At 42.2% G+C, this 11,660-nt stretch overlaps 1 protein-coding gene across 8 annotated transcripts in view; it reads right to left on the bottom strand.

Moving 5' to 3' along the window:
- Positions 1-1,489: 1,489 nt before the first annotated feature.
- LOC116850035 (segmentation protein cap'n'collar) overlaps positions 1,490-11,660 on the bottom strand; it is a 122,311-nt gene continuing 112,140 nt past the window's right edge. For 7 of the 8 annotated variants that reach the window (XM_032827821.1, XM_032827820.1, XM_032827824.1 and 4 more), the window contains 6 exons: positions 5,989-6,280; positions 5,456-5,607; positions 5,179-5,355; positions 4,963-5,061; positions 4,494-4,858; positions 4,111-4,278 (listed from right to left, as the gene is read on the bottom strand). In XM_032827821.1, coding sequence (XP_032683712.1) covers positions 4,111-4,278; positions 4,494-4,858; positions 4,963-5,061; positions 5,179-5,355; positions 5,456-5,607; positions 5,989-6,280 — 1,253 coding nt within the window. Of the gene's footprint in view, positions 4,279-4,493; positions 4,859-4,962; positions 5,062-5,178; positions 5,356-5,455; positions 5,608-5,988; positions 6,281-11,660 lie in introns of all 8 variants that reach the window. The other variant, XM_032827819.1, reaches the window with a different exon arrangement.

Here is an 11,660-nt window from a genome sequence, read left to right as displayed (position 1 = left end):
CATTTTATCGTTACCACTGCGAAAATGCGCATAACGAGTGTAGTAAAGGCGGACTTTGTTAGATGGCGTCTCGAAAATGCGCCTAGCTCTGGCCATTGAAATCAGGGTACCTATTATGGACTTCTTCGGAATCAATTCCAATCAGAATAATTCCGTTTCCCCTAGAAAAGACAATAGAAATCTACTGAATGAACTGAATAACTGTTCCCGATCGGAATTGATTCCGAAGAAGTCCATAATAGGCATATATGTAATACTACTATATTGCTAATCACCCTATGCTGCCTATAAGAGGAGCTTGTCCCAGAATGGAAGGATAGATGATGTCCGAGGAGTGTATTTTAACCGTTGTGCGCAGGCGCGGCGATCAGATGATGATATATATATATATATATATATATATATATATATATATATTATATAAAGTAAAAGTGCCAGTGTGTGATATGTACTTAATCTGGATAGCTGTTTCCTTATCCGTGTAAACGTGTGATATTTTCATTTGCAGCTGCTTTTTTTCGTATAAATAGCATTTCCGGGTGCTCATGTTTATAGCATATGGTATATATAACCTATTACATGCAACTGAGTGTACAATATATTTTATTTTTCTATTGGCGGATACGATCTATCTGATACATGCGCATAACGTTCATAATACACTCAGAGAGAAATATATATTCTCACACCGTGGTTCTGGGGATCAGACTTCTCTCTCCATTAACAATATAGTAGTATTACATATATGATAATAAGTACTCAGGCTGGTGGTCGCTCTTATGCTTCTCTTTGCTATTATTTTTCAATATTAGAATAAAATAGAAACAATTAGGTAATCAGTAATTAAAGTAGATATTTCCTTTAAGATTAAGTTTAAGGAATTACTTTAATAATATATTTTATTATAACTGTGTTGTGCAATGAAACTAAAGTTCATAAACCAAGGCGTTTAATACACGTTTATGACGACTAACTTTTAGTGTTTGTATATAAAACATTGTTTTACGACATAACAAGTTTTTCTTCCTAAAAAAAGCGTAAAACATTTAACTCAAATGTAACGAAGCGTTGAGGCTTCTTTCCACGGTGCTCATTGGTTTCCTCTTTGCCGCGGCGTGATTTGCTTTACGCGTGTCGTTCACGATTGTCAAATTATTATGTGAATTTTGACAGCTGAGCTTTGTGAGTTTAGTGTTCGGAATATCTTAGAGGTGTGTGCTTAATTGATTGCAAGTGTTATTTTGTGAATATATCTTTCTATTTCGACGTATTTTGCAAGAATTTTTAGCATGCGTTTTCTCACTTCTGACGTCATTAAAAAGAGATTAACGGTGCGAATACCCAGAGGCTTTAAAGCGCTCCAGAGTTTGTGTTCTAACATTAAAAAATAAGAGAAAGTAAAGGAATTTACGTTACAAAGCAATGTTTTATACACAAATATCTGTTGATTAAATTAAGTGAGGGAAATAACACTGTGCAAACCAGTACGATACTTTTCCCAGAGATTTTTATTCAGCTTTATTTATACAATATAGAAATTTAATGACAGAAGGAGATCTTGACTGCAATTAGATGGACTTGCAAGCTTATGCAAATCCAAATTATGTTTGTACAGTAGACGAACAGAGTTCTTATAAATTAGTCTTTTAGAAAGGTTTGCCGATACTGAGATCTCCGCTCGCTAAGTACAATACGTAAAAGGCATCCTACACCCAATAGTATGAATACAATCGCGTATGTAAATGTTAATAAGGAGCTGATTATTAATAATTGCCGACATAAACTGCATTTTCGTTCGTTTTTTTTTTTTATATAACATTATAACATATATTTTTATTATTACTCCTCGTGTATATGTATTTATATATACAAGTACATATACATAAATACATACATTTATCTTTCATTTATATATATCATATATATATAATATATATAATATTTATAGAAAATTATACTAGCTACATTAATATATACATAAAAAGGCAAATGTGAAATACCTGAACATTTCTCATTTTTTTATTTTATAAAAATATGTGTTTTTATATTACGTTCGTTTGTATTTCAACGAATGCTATTCCTTAATATTGTAGCATTACAGCTTGTCGCAGTAAATGTATTCACATACTTGCATTATTTTCTATATTATTATATCAGCATGCACATATACTGACATTACGTCAGTACACGTGTACGCCAATATATTGTATTAATATATATTACAAGGTGTCGCTTGCGTGATTTGCTTGAACAGAGTGAAATTTTAAAGTATCCGTTTAAGCAGCACTCTACATGGAACACAAAATGGTTCAGAGATTAGTTACTGCAAGTTCGCTGTATCCCACCGAATGTCTCAATCATTTGCCTTTTGTTTACGTTGCACCCTACTTCACCGTCAGTTAAATGCAATTACACAATTTTGCATTATACATTCACGACACTATCGCTTTCGGAACTGTAAGCGCTTCAAAAACGATACATATTCTCTAAGTTCATAACGCAACAAGGATTATTTAATAGTACATATGCGCGCGCGTGTTTTCATGTCCGTCTCGTTTCGTGTCGACACGCGCGCGATTTATTTGCTCGATATCTCGCCAGCTCCGTTTTTGCTCGGGGCGAGCTATAAGAGTCATAAGTGTGTCATAATTTTGGTAATTAAGTATACTTCTAGCAATAATTGCAATCGATCGATTGAAATCATTGGATAGGTACGTTTCAATGGAATCGTCGCACTCCTATATATATCTATATATATGAGAGCTATATATATCTATGTATATATATATATAAATATATATATATATATATATATATATCGTATTCGTAGATAGAAACAATTACATCGAAACGCGATGAAAAACCTTTCTCTTTCTATCTTTCTTTCTTTCTTTCTTTCTTTTTTTCTTCCTCCCTCTCTCTCTCTCTCTCTCTCTCTCTCTCTCTCTCAAATATAAAAAAAACAAAAAACAAAATAGTATAATGAGCCTTGTAAATTTATAATAGTGTATCACTGCACGTGTATATTAGAGCTACACGTTTACGTATATGCATTTCACAAGTTAACAAGCATATTTTACGTGTGAAGCAGAAAGAGTAGTATCGGAATAAGAGATTGATTTAGAATTGCTTCAATTACGGTGACACAACAGTTCTCATGCGTTGTTCAACGATACAATATCCGCGTTTAAGTCATCTATGTGTCGATAATTGGAAACTTTCCCTGAACATTGCAGAACCCAATAGTGATCGGTCTCGCCAGACGTAAAAAGCTTGCGAAAAATTTATTCTATTACCGTCTTACAATAAATATATAATACGTATTGTTACGTAAGGCCGGTGTATAAACTCAAAATATGTCAAAAGTTCTCTTCATGTAACTCAAAGTTAAAAACATTTCCAAGTGCTCTCGGCTTTATCCGCTTACTCGCAATTTATCGACGAGAGTCAAAGGAGATACATTACGAGTGATAACATCATTACTTAACTACGTGATACAAAAGTCTTATAATGAAAATGAAAGGGAAATCAAGTGTGATAGTTCGAAAAACATAGTGGTCCACGAGTAACTGAAAACACAAGTGGTCCACAAGTAACTGAAAACTGTAGTATCACCTTGAAACAAAAAAAAATAAGGGAAAGAAAGAAACCATCATTGGGACGTTACAAATACGATCCTACTTTTTCCTTCCTTCTTTTTCCACTAAAATTCCTCTAAATATATTAAAAAATTTAGTTGCCAGGAATCGCATAGCAGCGACTCGTATATGTAGTACTCTCGACGAATTTTCGTTGTTTATTCGGACACAGTGTGCAGCACGTCAAGTGTATCCAGACATCTCTTCCATCTAACAAATGTTATGCGTGATAAATCTGGTATGCGTACGATCCTTGCGCCCGGCCATTGCTTGGGCAAATATTCGCGAATGTAGCATGACGATTCCGAGTGTGTATATTCGTAAATGTATCGATGTATACTTTATTATACGCTCAACACTGTCCCCGGCACTGCGTTCGTTTTCCACTGCGTTTTGGACGCACGTGCTCCGTCCAAAGATGACACAAGTTCTCCGATTACCAATCACATTAGTGTATGATCCTTTGACAGTTTCATTCCTTGTGTTCAGAATCGGGTTTCGTCTTCGGCTCCATTGAGGATTGCCGTGACTGATGAGGATTCGTTTGATTTCTGCGAACCAGTAGAATATTGCCATCCACAGATTGTTGAAGGCTGTACTCGTACGGATGATACAGATTACCGTCTGGATCTCGTAGAGACTGAAAGGTAAACATTAATTATCGTTACAGTCTTTTTCCTTGCGTGCGTGACTTTTAACAGCGTTTTCGCTGGAAAATAATAAATTACAAGATAAACTATCTCTCGAGTAAGGAAAGTCGAATCGATCGTCACGAGAGAACTACATGCAGGTTTGAATTTTGCTTGAAGAGAATAAATACATTTAGATGATTGAGAGAATTGAGAGGACATCAACCTGGAAAATATGACGGTAGAGTTGGCTAAACTTGTCCTTCACTCGCTGTATCTCCAAGCGCATGCTTTCGCGATCGCGTATAAGCAGCATCTTGCGATCTCGCATTCCCTTCACTTCGTCGGCTAGACTTAGGATTTGATCCAATTTGCGTTTGCGACAATTCTGCGCGGCGACCTTATTCTTGCCGCGTCTTCTAATGTCGCGTATTAGGGATAATTGGGCCTCGCTAAGATCGTATTTACTGAGACGTTCGTTAAACTCGTCCATGGGAAGGTTGATGATGTCACTGACTGCGATCGGCACGCTCAACGCTCTTGCTCTCTTCTCGTCTCTCGTTAGATGTTCGTCCGCTTCGCTCTTACGAACTGAAATTTGCGTAAATTACCAACGTGAGCACATACGAAGTATTGATATATTTTTCTTCGAGCCGTTGAGCGCTAAATTCCGAAGGATATGCGGAGAAATTTACCTTTCTTGTCACGCGTAATAGGACGCTGAAGAGATCCCGAACTCTCGGCGGGCAGATGATAGGTATGATTGTGATGAACATGTTCTATTGCAGATCGCCCTGAAAGCGAGAAAGAAATTGAATTTTAAACTGACACGAAGTCTCTCATTGGTCACACTTGTTCCTTGAACTTTATCGCGAACTCGAAGTGAATGTCTTCACGCAAACTTCTCTTACCGGATTGATGACGACTAAAGTCCACGCTACAACTGTACTTCATTTCTGGCTGCGGGCCGGCTGCGCCCTCGATCGGTCCAGAATATGCGTTGCCCGGCGCGCCCGCGCCGACTGTATGCGTGTCATATTCATATTTCATCGGAGTGATCGGGTGTGCGGTAGCGCCCAAAGGTGAGCCTGCAAAGCCGTTTCGCAATTAAGATTCTCCGCGCCGCGTCACCATCCCGCGGCGGTGACATCACCGCGGGGAGGTCATATATCACTTCTAAATACTAACAAGTGCCTTGCTCCTGGAAGTATCGCTTGGCGAACATTTGATGTTTCTTCTGTGCGACCGGCGCGACGGTCCGTTCCGTTTGACATCTCGGGGAGCCGCCGGCATTCCTCGCGGAGACCGAGTAGCTGCAGTCGTACGGCATGCGATACTTGCTGTAATGCAAATAGTATTTAAACGGATCGTCAATAAACGTCGCAGTGAACGTCGTGTGTTTGCGCGCGCGCGCGCGCGCGTGGAATTCTACACATTCGTGACCATCGACATTATGAAAATAAAGCGAGCAACATTTATTCCGTGCCTCGAAGACAAAGAGACCATTGTGCTTTTGAAAACTGAACACGGCCTTTCTACACGCACACGTCGTCGTCATTTATATCTCGGAACAAGATTATTTATGATTCATTAAGGAGGAAGGGGGAGGACGGGGGGAGCGAGGGGGGGAGGGCAGGGACGGACAACATGTACCGTGCGTCGCGATCGTGTCGTTTTGTTCGCGATCTCTCTAAAGAGTCGGCGTTTCGGGCATTAATCACCTCGCGTAATCCATACTGTAATGAGAGTCGGCTTGCGTATGGCTGGAATTGGATCCAGTTTCCATCCACTCGCCGTCCGAGAGAGACGGTACGCGCTCGCTGCCCATACTACTGACTGCGCTGTCGCTCGAAGCGTCCATCCTTTCGTCGGCTACAGCAGGTAGAGTCGTGACACCGGTAGCCGTCGAAGCTGCGCCGCCGGCTGTTTGCACACTCGGTAGAGCGGTCGCACCGGTAGTGGGCCCTGATGCATTGTTGTTACCATTATCCAGCATGCGCATGGTATACATGCCTGAAAGAATAAAAAAAAAAAGAGACACATAAGTATGTATACATTAATGTAATTTTACACTTGTGTGTATTTTCAATGTAAATAATACAAAGAGAGAGAGAACATCTGAAATCTCATGCGACGAGACATTTTCGCGCGTCTGTCGACTAATTCTACTCACGCAATCGACTTTGCCTCTTTAATTTGCGGAAATATATCGAGTCAATGACGTGAACAATTATATCGTTACTCCGCGATTTATTGGAGCACATGGGCGATTTATATCTTCGTCTCGTCTATTGCAAATCCGCATATTGAGTAGGAATCAATTAATAAGTTATAATGATGCCAAATGCATGTAAATATCTTGCGACTGAGGTAATGTATCGCATCGAAATCGTGTGCGAAATCAACGATTCTCGTTATCGTTCGATACTTTCAGGCGATGCGTAATGTTTTCGCGTCCTACCGATATAATCGCCGATATATGCTCTCCTTATCTCGTGCGAATGTAGCTCTGTGTCCACAATCCTAAAAGTGTATTTGCAAAACACGCATCTCGAAGTAGGCCGTCGTCTACATTTCGCGCGAAAACTCCTCGAGGACACGACATGTTCCCCTCGCGAGCGTCGTGTGTGTATCTCTGTGTTTGCACGAAGTTTAACGCGGCAGCAAGAAACTTTTCAGCGAGGAACGCGAACGCGATTTCCGATACGCGGCTATTCGGACCTTTCGATACGGCAAACACTTCTTCGCAAACATGACATTTGCCACAACCGGTTTTTGCACTGACGACTGTTTACAACGCGGCGCAAGCTTGGCGATTAGCAATGCGCAATGCGCGGTGCAATAGTCTTCGTTTGATGCAAAAATGAAGAAAACGAGAGATTTATCGTCCGCTAGCTCTTGCGCGCATTTACCATACTCGGTTAGATTAAGAAAAATCGTTTCCCGATGCAATAACTCGCGTGTCTTTCTGTTTTTTTTTTTATCGATATCATGCTAATTTCTTCTTTTTTTATTTCGACATGAGAATTTAATGTTTAGTGCACGTTGGAGTAATACATCTCATCCATACATCTCAAAGAAACTCGATAATCTAAAGCAATCGAAAGAACAGATTATCATTGATTAAACACGCCTATTAATATCCATTGCATTTAAAATCCCCTGATTGCGCAGAGATAAGACTCGTGAAGCGGGCAAACATGAGGAACATGAGAAAAATACACGTTCGGGTCTCGTTATCAGTGTATTATCATCGTTGCAACCGATATCACGTGACTAGATCCCCGAGACGCAGTCGCGCATCGCCGTCGTACTCCTCATTGGCCTATTAACTTCTGAGTTATCTTCAAGCGGACAAACGATCTGCCGCGAACTACAACACGGATAAATAGATTTCCGTCAGTTCCATTGACGATTATCCTCCGATCGACTTGACGTCGCTCTGTCTGGCGATCTTGAGATCGCATCGATACGTTCGTCATGACGTTCGGGCAGCAAACTGTTTTCCAAGCGTCTGCTCGCACTTGCGAGACGAGACGATTGTGCGCAATTAAGACGCACTGTGTGTTTACGATTGCTCGTGGGAACGAGTGTTTTTTTCGCGAAATAAGCATAAAAGCCGATAATCGCGGGATGGCCGCCCTAGCTTTATCTTATTTTCCTCGGCAGAATGTATAAGCATCTCCCTCGTACAATACACACTCGCAGCACTCAACCGTTATCGTGCGCGATTGAATTTGCCAATGAATAAAAGTCACGACAAATTAACGTACTATTGGAGCAATGTAACGCGACGCTCATAATGAAGAGCGTCTGAGAAGCTCTTCTCTCCCGCTTTCTCATTAATATGCATAATAAAGTTGCCTCGCGATCAACATCAGATTCAATGTAATCGAACAAAATCGTACCATACGTGATAAATCCCAGGCTTCCGTCCTTATTAGTAATCAGTTTCGAAAGAGGAAGCGCGCCGCGTCCGTTTAAACTCGCTCCTGCACATTATGCGGTTAATAACGTGTTTCGCGCTCACGTCCGTCTCTAAGACCTGTATTGATAGTTTTTACTTGAAACTTGTCTCAAATAGAGACAACTAAACCTCTGTATTAATAGTCGTTATTTAAAACTTCTCTCAAGTGAAACACTCAAATTTGAGTCCAGAGTTAGATGAGAGATTTTTAGTTGAAATTGCAGACATAATGTCACAAATAACATATAATTCAACTGAAAAACTCGGATTTGATTCTGACTATCTCACGTGAGACCGACTTCAAGTAACGACTATTAATATTAAATATACTCTTAGACATAAATTAACAGATGAGAGTTTTTTAGTTGAATCGCAGCTATAGATATGTAAATGTCACGTATATTTTAAATCATCTGAAAAACTTGGATCTATTATTAATAAATAAAAACTTATTTGGATAATACGAGTTTTAGACTCATTAATAGCCATTCTTTGAAATTTGTCTTATAAAAGATATTCAGGTTTTAATTTAGAGTGAGACATGAGGTTCCAGCTGAATTGCGATTACAAACGTAATGTCGCATATATTAAATGATTTATGTAAAAAAATCAAATCTAACTCTACATTCAGACTTGAGTTTCTCACGTGGAACAAGTTTCAAATAACAATTATTGATACGAAGTTAGGGGCCGTCTCAAGTGAGATACTCAACTTGAATTTAGAGTTAGATAAGAGTTTAGAGAGTGAGATAAATCTCACGTGTGTATCATCATTCAATTGAAAAATCTAACTCTGAATAAGAATCTATCTAATAAGAACCAAATTTCAGGTTATCACTATTAGCACGAGCTTTAGGGAGAGTAGAAGAGCAGAAAGTAGAAAAGTAGAAACTATCGATTATTACCTAACTATCAACGCGGGTTTTGATTGGCTTCTGCCTTTCCGTTCTCCGCTTTTCTGCCAACGTGTGAGTTCTTCTTCAGAGTACGTTTCAATAAACGATAGAAAATGAGTGTTCGCGACCTCGCGATTAGAAATCGGCGTGAACTCTTGGCTTGTCCCGTGTCAGATTATTTGAAGAAAAAAAAGAAAAGAAAAATTAAACGGACCTGACCTCAACATATTCATTGGAACTTTGCGGTTTAATATAGGAGGAATGTTAATATTCTACGCCACGGATTAAGAAATTCTTAGCACAGTACATCCTTATCGCGCTTCCAGAGCGAGCGTTCGAAAGAGATACCACATTTCCGTCTATCTGAAATAATGTGATAAGCTGCTTCTTAGAAGCGCGCGCACAATACCGGGAGGACTTGTCGGTCTTTGCAATTTTCTTCTGCCCCACGTTTTATCCTCGTCCTGCCCGCTGAGAGAATCTCCCTAACGCATCCTCGTGTCCGCATTCATTACGAGCGACGTTACAGTCACGGCTCCTCGTCAATAGCTTACGTTCGCGAATACCTCGCACAGTTCGTAAGCTGAAGCTCGGTAATTTTACTTCCTCGGCACTCAGCGAACGGTCTCGGCCGGCGTGTGAGGAAAACAAGAACGCGATTTCAATTTCGTTATACGCGTTCTTCGCGCAACGTCGCGTAAAACCTATTACGTTGGACGTACCGAGCGCGCGCGTGCGAGGAGAGTTATAAAACCGCGTCTCTCGCGTAATTCTTATTCAATCCGTATAACGCGGCGCGGCGACGCGCAGACGCGTGTATGCATCAGGTACCGAATTATCATGACTCAGCATGACACCGAAGATACTGTTATCACGTTGTCGAGTCGTAGCAGTTGCCCGAACGCGTCAGCTCGAGCGCGCTGAATTCGACGTTGGGGCCTTATGTAACGCTTATTTTTGTTCGAGCAAAAGCCACACTCTAATTTAATTGCACGACCGAGATGATCTCGCTTGGTGGGGCGCGCGCGCGCGCGCGCGCGCCACGATTGAATCTCCGATCTCTCCGAGCTGTCATTGTGGATCTCGGCGAGACGTATCGCGACAACGACGGTGACGATGACGTGCGATCGGACTATGTGTAAATATGCGTGCGCAGCAACGTGTCCGATATCGCCATCGCGCTCTCTCTTTCACGGGACGCCGATCGGGAGACGCACTTTTTCTCCGTCCGCTTTCTGGTCGTGCGAGTCAGGGTCGATAAACACGCGACCATCGCGAAATGGAAATTCGAATGACGCTGCATTTTTCCCGGTTCATTTCCACCGGCCGGATATTGCGTCGCGTCGCGCTGCGGCGCAGATAAGCGGCGGGGAAATACGTGAAATGCGTGTCGAAAGTCAATATCTTTCTCTTTCTGCCCGATTTCCTTATCGCGACGACACGTCCGATTATTCTTTCCGTTTTGCAACAGCTACTCGACCCAATCGACGTGTAAGAGACGGCGAGGACGGCTGTGCGCTCTTTCCGCGAACGAGCGCGTCGCGAGGAATGCGAAATTACCTACTTGGAATATATACGATAACTCCCATCGTCGCCATTCAAGCTCATCGAAGAGCCCCGCGTTCTCGCATAAGATCCCCCGGCTGAAAAGAATCTTCCTCCTTCTCCTCCTCTTCGCTGCGACGAGATAATTACGTCAACGATCACGTTATCCCGATCCTCGTGCGATATTAAGGCAGCGTCATCGGGTAGAGCAAAGTTCTCTCGTCGTGAAAACAGCTCGTCGCGCACTCACTACAAGTCCGGGCTACCTTCACCGCGGCTGGTCGGAGCACGGTGGCGGCGACGACGCATAGCGTCGGAAAAGCGCGGAAAAGTTCGAAGGGCCACCTTCTGCGCGTCTCTCGGCGACGCGCGGCAAGTGTTTGGCGTCTACGCCAGATGTTCCTTTCTCTCTTTCACAATAACCATTGAGGATACGCCAGCTCTGGCTCTCACGTTGGCGTGTATGAAATCGCGGCGGGCTAATGGCATGCTCCACGTGCCACGGCTGACAAAATCAACAATGTGGCACCTGCGAGGTCCACTCCTGGGAGGTTACGGCGACGCGTCCGCACTTTTCCTCGACGCGAAATCGCGCGCGACAGCGTAGTCTCGCGAAACTCTCAAGTGGCTGATGACAGAGACGGAGTGGAGTGTGTTCTCGCGGAAAAATCCGCCGGCGTTATTGCCGTATGCGTCAGCGGTCGTGAGAGAAAGAAAAAGAACGAGTATTCGTGCGCTGCCGTGACTAACTGAGTGTCACGCGGAGGAGCTCCACCACGCAGCCGTGCGATGTGATAGCATGAACGCCGAATCCGCGACTGATAATCTCACTATTGAGCGTTGCACGGTTCGCGATAACGCAATGAAAGTCGGAATTCCAGCGGTCTACGTCAGAACAACGCGACGAGTGTAACACGCTCCCACCTCTCTCTTTCTCTCTCTCTCTCTCTCTCTCTCTCTCTCTCTCTCTCTCTCTCTCTCTCTC

This window comes from Odontomachus brunneus, unplaced genomic scaffold (genome assembly GCF_010583005.1).
Source record: "Odontomachus brunneus isolate Ranch 3 - 2012 unplaced genomic scaffold, Obru_v1 Obru_scaffold_132, whole genome shotgun sequence".
NCBI lineage: Eukaryota > Metazoa > Arthropoda > Insecta > Hymenoptera > Formicidae > Odontomachus > Odontomachus brunneus.
The sequence above is the reverse complement of the archived record's forward strand: the minus strand, read 5'-3'. Positions and strand labels throughout refer to the sequence as shown.